General features: G+C 39.0%; 1 protein-coding gene across 4 annotated transcripts in view; it reads right to left on the bottom strand.

Annotated features, from left to right (window-relative positions):
• Positions 1-4,699: 4,699 nt before the first annotated feature.
• The window catches only part of LOC136675532 (muscleblind-like protein 1), a 111,873-nt gene continuing 103,938 nt past the window's right edge, over positions 4,700-12,634 (bottom strand). For 3 of the 4 annotated variants that reach the window (XM_066652107.1, XM_066652103.1, XM_066652104.1), the window contains 4 exons: positions 10,691-10,726; positions 8,521-8,612; positions 6,508-6,578; positions 4,700-5,423 (listed from right to left, as the gene is read on the bottom strand). In XM_066652107.1, coding sequence (XP_066508204.1) covers positions 6,522-6,578; positions 8,521-8,612; positions 10,691-10,726 — 185 coding nt within the window. In that variant the 3' untranslated portion in view covers positions 4,700-5,423; positions 6,508-6,521. The remainder of the gene's footprint in view (positions 5,424-6,507; positions 6,579-8,520; positions 8,613-10,690; positions 10,727-12,634) is intronic. The other variant, XM_066652106.1, reaches the window with a different exon arrangement.

Genomic DNA, 12,634 nt, shown 5'->3' with positions numbered 1-12,634 from the left:
GTCCTTCACAGAGCAACACACACTCACCGCCTTTGCGCCCAATGATTCCATGTAGTTTCTGGATCCACTGTGACCCTGAACTGGATAAATGGCTTTCTATGGAACGAGAAGTGTTTTTCTATGGCATTGCTCAACATTTTGTAGTAGCTTTATGTTTAAGAGTGTGATCTAATACCACTGAAAGAGTCATTACATTTTAAGTGTGGCCACAGCCAACTGGAAACAACTTCACATTACAGACCCACAATTTACATGTACAAACATGGTCACAAAATAAAATTAAATGGCCTACAGCCGTGGTGGTATTTATACTGATGAATAGGCCGAAATGGTCACTTAGTCCAGATCAGAGACACTGCATCTGTTGGAATAAGTCATAAATCCTTAGAATTATTAAAATAGCCTCTTTACCAAATGTGCATGCTAGTTTTGTAAGCGTCCCTGAAGTATAGATGACTAATGAAGAAAGAGGAGACAGTTTGTTTGCAAATCCACTTTTATTTAAGTTCATTTATATATTTTAATTAGATTTTTTTTTCATAACAGCAAGAATGAAATCAAGCATTAAAAGCCACTTCAAGGTCTTTGTAATGCAGCGTTGGGCCTCAGTAATGTCTTGCGTCGTCAGATTGTGAGATTGACCTATACGTTATCTGGATTGGCAGGAGGGATCTCTCCTTGTTTCGTTTTAATGGTGTGCCATCCATACCTTCCTATGTCAAGGTTAGATGCTTGTGAATCCATAAACTGTTTATGGCTTAAGACTGTGCTGTCAGTGGTTGGAACGCAGGCCATTAGTGGAGGCTGACGTTTGGCTAAATTACAAAAACCTTTCTTTTTTTTCAGAAAAAAAGCACTAAATAATAAAATTAGCAGAAAGAAAGCAGGACAGAATACATTAATTATCACTACAAGCAGAAACAAACCATAAGTCTGGAGATTACAATGTGTTATAAACTCAAATGTGCATTTGTAGCCGATGAAGGAGGACTCCCCACTGTTGCTGCCGGCGGCGGCCCCAGTTGAGTCGCGGTAAAACGAGCAGGAAATGCGTAAGCACAGTCAACTTTGGTAACACAGAATCCATTTGGCGACTCAGTGCAGATGCCAGACATTGCCTTAACTTTAAATACCACAGGTGTCCGCCGTTCTGAGTGCCAAAGAATTTGGTTGTTGATCCATCATCTACTTAAAAATACAACATATGAAAAGAAACAAACTTATTTATCTATGATGTACACTTGTAGATGTTGTTGGTTGCTGTCTTGTAAGCGCTCTGTAAGCGCTCCGACTTCGGCAAGCGTACTGGTTTACCAATTTTTTTTTTTGTCCTTTAATAAAACCACATTTTTATGCTTTTTTTAGTCCATTATATTAATATTATGATGTATACTGTAAATATGTTTTGCTGTATAACATGTTGTTCTGTTTATTCTGTATTACCTGGGTGAAAGTTTCTTGTGGTATATGTTATTTTCCTTTAACATGCAATCCTCAGCGGATGAAGGAAAGAAACAAGACTTTGTAGTATTGGTGTTGTTGGACCTATTGGAGTGGTGGGGTGGGGGGGGGGCGTGGCTTTCCCATAAGACCCACCTCTTCCTCCTCCTCCTCCTCCTCTGGGAAAGAGTTGCCTTGTCGCTAACAGATTTGCGCTGCTACCCGATTTGGAGTGCACATGCGCAGAACGTCATGCTTGTGTACATTTTGCTGATTAGCTCTGATACTTTATTGATTTCTTCTTTGAACATAAACAGAAGAATACCAATTGTCAGCTGTAAATAAACACATTTTTGTATGTACTTCAGTTGTTTAAAACTGTAAAGTACAGCAAGGAAATGCTAACTCATGTTTGTGTGTCTAAAGTTACTCAGTCTTCACGATAACGCTCCTAAAGGATATATATCTCTGTTAGCTATAAGCTACATGCGTGAAGGTCTGCGCTTGCACAGTCCAAATCAGGCAGGTCACGCAAATTGGGTAGCCACAGCCTCCACCCAGAGATTTCCTGGCAAGCTACAAGCCGCTGACAAAAAAAGCAAAGCGACGGTTTTCGCTCTTATATATTTTTTCCCAACATTTTTGTTTATTTTTTCCTCGAGAGAAATTCAGAATCCTGTCACTTGCAAGCAGTTTTGTTCAGCCTGACTTCTTTTATTTTTTTTTAAATCTTTAATATCGTTAACAAAATTCCTCATATTTATAGACATTTTTATTCAAAATAAGATCTCAATATTATACACGATTCTTTCTTTTTTGACTATGTACAGAAGTGCAAAAAAAGTTAACCTTCTTCCCCTTCGCCTTCCTTCACCGCGTGGCACAATACCTCCAAAGGGCTTTGAATATTTTTCATTAGTTTTTGACCCGTTTTGTGAGGTACTACCCACCCAACTGACCTTGACCTCCAGTCACACTGCCCCCTATTGAGTGATCATATATATGCAGCTCTTTTCTTTTTAGTTTATTTCCTTTAACAAGGCCTGACGTCCAGGGAGATTGGAAATATTCAAACAATAGTTACTATCTGAAATGAATACAGTAGAAAACAACTTTTCTTTTTAAACATCTAAGAACTATACTCTCAACTTTTTTCTGTTTTTTTTTTCTAATTCAAAGGACTAATTACAAACCAGAAGATCATTAAAATATTATTCCAATAATAGATGTCTCAAGTTTGTCTCTTGGCAACTATTTTCCTCATCGTAGTATAGATATATAATATAAAAGATGTTCTTTGAATGAGGAAAAAAAAATTATAATCATAAACAAAACTTACCTCTGGCTAAAAAATAAAAATTATCATCTTGTTTACAACTGAACTACTAATACTCAAATCAACACTACACAGATTTCAAAACTGAGTATGGGATGAACACAAAAGGGAAACAAACAAAAAAATTTCTAATAGTACACTACAAAAGTTATCGACGATTATATTACTCCACAAAAACTAAATGCTATAACAGTATCCAAGCGTAGTCATGTGACACATTCCTATGTTTGTTTCTTTGCTTTGTTCCGTTTTTTTTTTCTGGACAGATAAAGTGAAATTAAAGTCAAAATAATCAATAAACAACTAAGGGGAAAGTAAAGGAAAACTATGTAAAAAAAAAAAAAAAAAACAGGGAATATCTGAGAGCATTGTGATGTCATAATGGCGTCATGTGCTGGCGCTGAGCTGTGTGTGTGAGAGAGAGAGAGTTAGAGAGAAAGAGAGAGAGAGAGAGAGAGAGAGAGAGAGAGAGAGAGAGAGAGAGAGAGAGGAGACTAAGGCGTTTCACTGTTGAATAATACAATCATTAAATCATGCCCTCGTCGCATGTACTGTACTAGCGAGGGGGTGCTCATCAGCGGGCCCCCTGCGAAACACCCACATATCACCGGAGTGCAGTGTTTATCTGGATCTTTCTGCCAGGCTGCAGTGACCTCAGCCCTCATTGGCCACCCACGCGGGGCTGAGTGGAAAAAAAAATCACACACATACCCACAGCTCCGATCACAGAAAATAAAGAAATACAGAAAAAAACACCCCAAACAAAACAAACAAACAAACATTATTTTTTTTGGGTTAAACCCCATCCTCTAATTTTCATTTCTCAATTTATGGAATTTCACTCTAATCTTATTAGTAAAAACTATAAAAACAAACAATAAAAAAGAGTCTGAAATGGAGTTAAATTCACTAAAAGACCAACAAAATACAAACAATTTGCCCCATTTTTGATTTGGTACCTCAGTAGAATAGTTTTAGTCTCTGTTAGCCCTCCTCTGTCGTCCAGTCTTCGTCACTGTTTACCCTTTAGAGACGTGTGCAAAGGTTTTGGCGCCCCCTATGGAAATGACACTTTTTTGTTGATTTGTTTTTTTTTGGTACTAATTTGGTTAGTATTTTTTTTGGGATTTTTCAGACTGCTCATTTGCTGAGTTTAATGGATTGGATAAACACAAAATATAGTCTAGGAAAATAAGTAATGGCACGCTGAAATTTTGTGGTAAAAACAGGCCATATTTAAGTTTTCCAAAACAGCAGGTATCCACCAATTTTCTCTCTAAAAATCAAGCTAATGTGTCATTTGAAATAGCAGTGTATAAACCTGCACACAAAATGGAACCCCCTAACACTCCAGGGAGCGTCAACAAAACATCCAGCGTTGTAAGAATGGGTTTAAATTAGAAGAAATGCTGAACGAAGAAGCTGAGTGGTATTTTTGCCCTCCCCTTTTTAATGTTTTTTGTTTTTTTACGATTATTTGAATGGATCTCTAGGGGAAGAAGGGAGGGCCAGCTAGAAATATTGAGTACTCCTTAAAAAATAAAATACTGAACAACAACCAGAATATTAAACAAAAACCCCCGAATAAGACATCACTTTAGAGACTTAAAGGCATTAATAATACAAACAGGTAACCTATCGTAAGTCTAACGTATCTGTTGTTGTCGTCTGTTTTTTTTTCATTTTTTTTTTTTTTTTGAATGCAAGTACTGTCTATGGCACTTGATGTGGAGTCGGCAACATGAAGGTCAAAGCTTCAATGTGCTTAGGAAAAAGGAACACTGCTGTGTCTTGAACTAGAAACATTCATTGTTGTCTTTTTGCAAGTGTCCTCCATCCCTGCCCTATCCCTCCCCCAAATCCCCAGACACCCCCCCCCCCCACCCAATTCATTACAATCAAGTCCTAGAAAAGATCGGCTTCAACAAATGGAACAACTGCATGCATGACACCTAGTCTCAATAATGACATTCGTTATTTTTTTGTTTTTTTTTTTGTTGTTTTTTTTGGTTGTTGTTTGTTTCAAATTGTTCATTTTTTTTTTTTTTTTTTACATCGTCTCAATACAAGGTGCACCTTAGCTTGTAAACCATGAACAAAAAAAAAAGGAAGAACAACCATCATCATCCTCCAGCCTCTTCCCTGAAAAGAAAAACCCTCTCAAAAAAGAAAAAAATGAAAATAAAATAAAAAATTGATGAACAAATGAATGAAAAAGAAAAAAAAAAGAATCCCCAGAATATTTTCGTATCTCTTGAGTTGTTGTTGTACCCAGTTCCCCCAACCCCCCAAAAACCACCCCAAAAATACTGATGCCTCACATTGACCGTATCTTGAAATGGCTCCGACTCTCCAGGACCAATAAAAGGCAGACAAGGATGTTAATTCAGTCTCTCATTCAGATGTTGTCTCTTTCTCTGCGTCTCTTGTCTGGTTCACTCAACCCCAACCCTAGAAAGAGTTTTCTCGACCTTCAACTGAACTTAAAAATCTGTTAAAATTCTCCTTAGTGGTGTTAGCATGCGCGTTTTCCGTCATCCCAGGGAATGGGGGCATGACTCTTCATCCGGATCTTCTTTTGCTCTGGTTGCAGTGTAAAGGGTGGTTCCTAAATTTTGGACGGCACACAAGCACATTCCGACGTGATCTGAAAGAAAATGTTAATTGCCATATTGTTAATTTTAACTTAACTTTTTCAGCCAATAACCTATCATTTCCTTCACATTATTAATAAAGACATTACACTCACACCCAGGAGTCTGGATGTGTAATTTAGACTGTACTCAAGCTACTCAAAACCTGGCCGGTCCCTTCTAGGGGACCACACAATGGAGCAAAAAAAACTACAGAATACAGGAGGTCCTCGGGTTACGCCAGTCCTGAGTTACGATGTTTCATGGTTACGACACCTCTGTCACCTTTACTGTATAAAGCCTTGTTTCGACTTAAGTGGTTTTGCGTCGTAAACGTCGTAACGTGAACTTCGTGTTTGGTGTGCACGGAGCGGTGAAAGAATACGCGGTTACGCGGCTCGGGACCGAGGAGGATAGGTGTTAGGATAGGAAAAGGGCTTACAGTATGTTATTTACGTACAGTATGTACGTATGTTCCGACTTACACCGAAAATCGGTTTACGACGCGACGCAGGAACGGATCAATATCATAACTCGAGGACCCCCTGTAGTGTGTAGTTTTCTTCATCTCATGTGAACAAACATTACATTTCCTCCTTTAATGTAATTATCTAGGTGATAAAAATAACATAAACATGTATTTACTGTTAAAGTTGCAATGTTTTGTTTTGTGTTTTGTGATGTCACAAAACCTAATGAATTTACGTTTTCAGTCCAATTGCCTGAAGCTGATTAAGCCACTGAAACTGAAGTTATAAAGAGTGTTGCAGCCGAGACTGCTTTTTGAACAAGGCAAAGTACAAGTTAATTCTAAATCTACTTAATTCAAAGATGACAGAAATACCACAGTGTTTTGAACTGATTTTCATTGTGATGTCTCAATACTGTACAGCTGAGATCTAATGGGTAGAGAAAAGGTGAAAAAAAAACATTAAAGCCTTTTCTACTGATAAGTAAACCTACACAACTGTGGACGTCATGGTAAATAAATACACAGAAGAGAAAGATATGGGTCCTTGAAACGTTAGACTCCAACACTGTTGAGCATAATGTGCTGAGATATTTTAACCCCAGGTATCAGTGTAAAGAGCAACTTACTGTTTGAAATGCTCCTACATCTGAGTCACATACTTGTGACTAGTCAGATGATCTGCAGATATTATTGGAATCTGGAAGCGAGAATGAAGAGAACAAAAGCAACTTTAATTGAAAGCATCAAGCACCAAGAGCATTTAGCAGCACACTTCTATTTCTAATGCCACAGCAGCCTCAGAGCCAGCTGACTTGTCTCCTGCACTTTTGTAAACAGCTAATGGCCACCTGTTCTGCTGTCTATTTTGCCTACAGTGATTGATCATTTTCCTAATCCCTTACTGATGGATATAGTCACTGGCCACTTTATTAGAAACATCTGCTATAAAACTACACAGTTAGTGTCAGCCATCTTGTTTCTGACCACAAAGCTACTGTTGACTGGATGTTTTTTGGGCGATGGACCTGTGGTAACTGGAACTGACTGAAGTGAATTGCTTGAACCCACAACCTCAGGACCCTGGAGCTGTGTGATAGCAACACTACCTTCTGTGCTAACATGCTGCATTTACAATGTTTATAAATATATATATATATATAAACCCCAACAAAATCAAATATAGTGGACATTTAGATGTATCCAATAGTGGCTGGTGAGCGGAGTTATAAACGGGCTGTTTCTAATAAAGTGGAGAGTGAATGAAAGCAGAAAGTAGGTGTTTCTATTAAAATGGCCAGTAAATATACAGTTTTATTGTGATCACAACAGGACGAACCAGCGTTCGCCTTCATTTGTTCACTAGGACATGCAGCTGGGCCTGTGTTTTATAAATAACCTTCATAAAAACGACGGCCCTCTTGGGTACACTGACATCACTCCAAATTAAAGGGGCACTCTGGCAAAAATGCAAAATGTCTCTACAGCTGTTGTAAACACTCCTGCTTGTATCCTCAGTGGTATCTAGAGTGAGAGTCTCATGTCTAAAGACCTGATGATGTATAATAATGGTGGGTGGAGCTAATATTAATGGATGAAATCATAAAAATGATAAAAAAATCATTTAAAAATTTAGTGACTCTAGTAAAGTAAGGCAAGGTTAGCGCTGAATATTATATATATATATATATATATGCTTATATATGCTAAGTCAGTGTGACATCATTTGTGGCCTATGCCACCTACTGTTTCTACCTATTACTGTAATGCAGTTGTCATGGAGGTGGTATGAATGGGTAATGCACATGTTGGACCTTGTGTTGCATTAAAGTATTGCCCTAAATTCTGCCATAGTTGTAGTTTGACACCCGAACCCTAACCCTAGCCCTAGCCCTAGCCCCTTTATTACACTGACCTTATCTGTTTAACTGGTTTCCATAACTGAAAGGTGTAATAGTGCCTGGTTAGGTTTTATTAAGGACAGATGAAGCAGGTGTGACTCTGGGAGGCTTCAGCAACAATCGAATGACTAACACAGCAATGAACTCAGGCCTAGCATGAAATATGGAATAGGTTCTTTTGAGTTGAATGGTTAATGATTGCACTCAGCATGCAGGTTAATGCAAATATTATAATACAGCCATACACCCGCGCGCGCACACACAATTGTGTGCACAGGTACACACACACACACACACACACACACACACATGAATATACATATTACCACAAACAAACACACAATGAAATACACACAAATGCGCCACCCCCCCCCCCCCACAAATGTGCAAACGTACACAAGCACACAGAAACACACATACACACACATGCACATACACAAAAACAAACATAAATAATCACACACATGCCCACACACGTACGCGCACACACACACTCACACACACACACACACACACATGAATATACATACAGTCACAGATGCACACACAAATACATACCCACACTTGAGCATGCACATACACACATACGCAGACACACAAACACGCACACACACATGCACATGCATACAAGCACATACTGGTACCTGCATACACACACACATACACACACACACACCCATTACCGAGTGAGATGCTACAGAACTAAATGAAGGCAGAGGGAAAAGCGGTAAAGGAGCAAACCTGATTGGCTGTGGCTGTTGCGAAGGGGACACTTGTGGCAGATGTGGTGGCTGCTGACACAGTGGCTGGCGAAGCACCGTGCATCATGGGAACTTTTTCAGAGGGAAAATAACCAAATAACCAAAATGAAACAGGGGGATAGTGCAGATGTGATATCAGTTTGATTACTGACAAGTGAAAGCAGATGAAGCATGGTTGAGATGGGGGCCGGGGCAGAGGGAGGGGAGGTAATAAGGGACGTTACACAGAGGACCAGCCATGCCAGAGGTCAATAGGTCAAGGGGCACAATATTAGAGATGGATCATGCAGCCATTGCAAAAGAAGCAACATTTCACTGGGGACATGGGACATCACAGGAAACATACTGTCGCTGTCCAGTTAAAAACATGTATCTCCATTTTGGTTGATTTGTTTTTATTATTATTACTACAGCAGCTGTTCTCCAGATCATGTGAAAATGTCTCGATGAATGGACTAATAAAAAAGTTCCAAATTTACTTGGAATAACATTTTACATTGACTTCTATTGAAAGTTAAGAAGATTTTTCTTTGTTTTTAATTGGACAGCGACAATATAGAATATTGTATGTGTGGCGTATTACTCAGAAATATTAAAGGAATATTTTGGTGAAAAATTAAATATACCTGAGCTTGATGTTCAACATATTTTTCTTTAATTTTGCACTGGAACTAATCATTAATGGAAGTCTATCCATTGTTAGAGTATTAACCCTCAGTTTGGGGCAATGGCTACACTTGTTTACAAAAATAGAAGCTAGAAAAAAATGCTAATGCTAATTTCTGATAGCACCCCTAAGGAAGTTACAATACTATGTTAGCTCTGCACTATTGTGAATATTGCTGTAACATATCACAGAACTCACCGTTCAGATCAGATCATGGTTTTTAGGTTATTTTATTATTTTTCTAATCACCAAAAATCAACAACCCACAACTGAGGAATGTTATTCCCCTCTGCACTCTCAGAAAAACTGTAACTGTGATGGTACAAGTTAATGTCAGTGTGGTGGGACTCTCAGTGTTTAGTATTCATACATTTAATTCAAGAATATAATTTTACCTGTTTTGAAAACATAAAAGTACTCAACTTTACTTATATATTACAGTTCAGTGAAGCATCACAATGATTTAAGACCTCAGCTGTACCTTGTGAAGAGAGATTTACACTCCCACTACCTCTACCTTCAGCCAAAACAGTACCTGTGTTGGGCATTAATTCATAGTGTGGCTGATATCTCACATGATGATTTTGGACTCGTGTGCAGTTGCTCTAGAGCATCTCCAGTGCATAAATAAAGAAGCAAACTTCAGACATCAGCTATTTGACTTAACAGACTACACAAATTGGCCATAACATTACAACCAAATCACATCCTTGTTTCCACACTTACTGTCCATTCTCTCAGCCCCACTGACCAAAGAGGAGCGCTTTATAGCTCTACAATTACAGACTGTCAGCCATCATTTGCTCTGATAACTTTGTTTCCCTTGTTCACAAGATGCTGTTGGTTGGATATTTTTGGTTGGTGGACTATTCCCAGTCTAGTAGTGACATAGTGGGCTTTAAAACTCCAGCAGCACTGCTGTGTCTGAGCCACATGTACACACTACACAACACACACTACACAACACAGCATCACCATGTCGGTGCCCCTGCAGCATTGAGTAAGATCCTCCAGCTCTGTGGGGGGTCTTGTGGTGGTAGTACAGTCTGTAACAGTGCAACTACAGAGTGCTCCTGCATGGTCAGTGGAGCTGAGACAATGGACCGTGAGTGTGTATATAAGGTGTCTTTCACTTTAATACCCAGAGAGTAGAGAGTTACTATCTAACAGTTAACTCATCTGAAATGTGCAATCATATTTATTCCATCGACACAACAGAGGACTCCAATAATCACTGCTGTTGTGTGTGTGTGTGTGTGTGTGTGTGTGTGTGTGTGTGTGTGTGCTTATCCTCTCAGTAAAATGTCAGGTAAATGTCATGACTCAGGAGTTAATTGATGTCAGTCGTTGGAATAATACGACATTGAGCCCCTCTGATACACAACGCTCCACTAAGTGGTGATTAAAATGGAGCACGGCTAACTGAAAAACAACCCCAAAACAAAAAGCTTGAAGATAATCAAGAAGGAAAGCTGGCACCTACCAACACTCGCTGCAGGTGTCATGCACAATATTGAGCCTGCCCATCATGCATTGCAACAGGAAGTGAAGTGGAAGGGCAGAAGGAGGGAGGGGGAGGAGAGAATCAACACAACCCATCAGCATAACCCATCACACGTGTCATTAGAATGGAAACAAAACACAGGAAAACAAGGTTTAGTGGAGAATCGACCTTCTACAGCAGTGAACAGTCAATAAATGGGAATCGATGGCTGTTGTAGCAGTGCCGGGAGGAACCGGGGGTATATTTTTCATCATTTTGAAGCACATTAAATTATGGCACAGTGTTAGTTTTATTGAAAGAGCTACAAGGAGATCCTTGCGTTTCCAGGTCCATTAGGGTTCATATGGTATAAGTGGTCCTAACCGCCAAGAACATAAACCCAAATAATTGTCCATATTTAATGAGTAGGGTGATTTACATTCACAACGAATCAAATAGCCTTCAGCAGAAGCAATTTATGATTGAACTCGCTGACCCACTTTATTACACAAATTGCTCTGCCCACCAGCGCACCCCTTTCGTAGCAACAGTTGCTAAGGTGGACAAGCTTTACAGAACTCTAGCAACAATCCCACACTTGAGCTGTGGCTGAAATACCTCCCTACCTTCCCGTTAGTATTGTACCACATAGCAAAGCATTACTGAGAAACCCAAGTGATTTTGGACATTTCCGCTGTTTGCTGCTTAGAAACAAACTAATTTGCAATGCACTTAGGTCCACGTTCAGCTCGTGTAGTGAGCGAGGATGAGTACTATGAATAACAAGTGCATTGTGGGGGATTGTAGTCCCAGCAAAATCACGCTTAAATTCGACTTTACGATTTGAACTTAGTTGTGTGTTAAAAAATGAACCATTAATTTAGAGCCACTACATAGTTCTGCATTTAAAAAAAAATAATAATCTAAAGCTGAAAGTATAATAGAAGCTGTTGGAATGCTGTTTTAAGTTTTAAGGTTAATAACTGATTAAATGGATATAGTTTAAAAGTATCTACTATGTTTAAGGGTATTATAAGTGTGGGGGATTAATGGGTAAGTGTTATCTGGCTGAAGGTGTAGTGGATAATGTGTACTGGAGCTGTGGGGAGTTTTCATGGTTAACGTTTATTTGGCTGATGGAGTATTTGTGGATAAGAGTTATTTAACTGTGGGGTTATTTGTTTGTAGAATATTTGGTTGTGAGCAGAAGTGGTATATTGTCCAAGGCTATTTAGCTGTACACGGATCATCAAGTTATATTGGTACCACTAAGATTGACTGTGGGTCATTAATGAAAATGACAGTGATGAATATTTAAATGTCCTTATCAGTATTGCTGTATTGTAGGCCCAGTTTTCTCGTTATAGGTCAAAAAGGGGATTACTCCGGTGCTGTTTGAAGCATAAAGAGTATGGACAGGTGAATCAGGACCATTTGAAATTGAAAAGATATGTAACATTACTTTTTTAAACTCACTTGTAGCTCTTTTAATGCACTTTTAACATGATTAGAGTTCCTGGGCACCACATTCAAACATTGCACACACAAACTAGAGAGTGAGGCTGTGACTTTAAGTTGGACTCTCTAACACAGCTGGGAATAGAGGGTAACTTACAGAGACTTTAAGGCCTTTAAGCAATAACTAGAACAATTGAAGGAGCTGCTGGGGAAACTGTGGCTAGTTTAGTGGACAGAAGGAATTCATCTTTAAAATGTGATTTGGGTCACAAAAATAATGTGTGATTAATGTTCATGCCTACAGCAGGTCAGCTGACTCTCAACAGACATTGTGACATTTGATTGACAACTAATGTTTGGCTGGAAAATGGATCATGGAAATAAAGTGGTACTAGCTACTGATCTAAATCTCCTGTCTATTTGCAAGCTTTAAACTGGCTGTGACTGGACGTGTGTATGTGTGTGTGTGTGTGTGTGTGTGTGTGT

Source organism: Hoplias malabaricus, chromosome X1 (genome assembly GCF_029633855.1).
Source record: "Hoplias malabaricus isolate fHopMal1 chromosome X1, fHopMal1.hap1, whole genome shotgun sequence".
Taxonomy (NCBI): Eukaryota; Metazoa; Chordata; class Actinopteri; order Characiformes; family Erythrinidae; genus Hoplias; species Hoplias malabaricus.
Note: the sequence above shows the minus strand (reverse complement) of the source record. Positions and strands in the feature narration are given on the sequence as shown.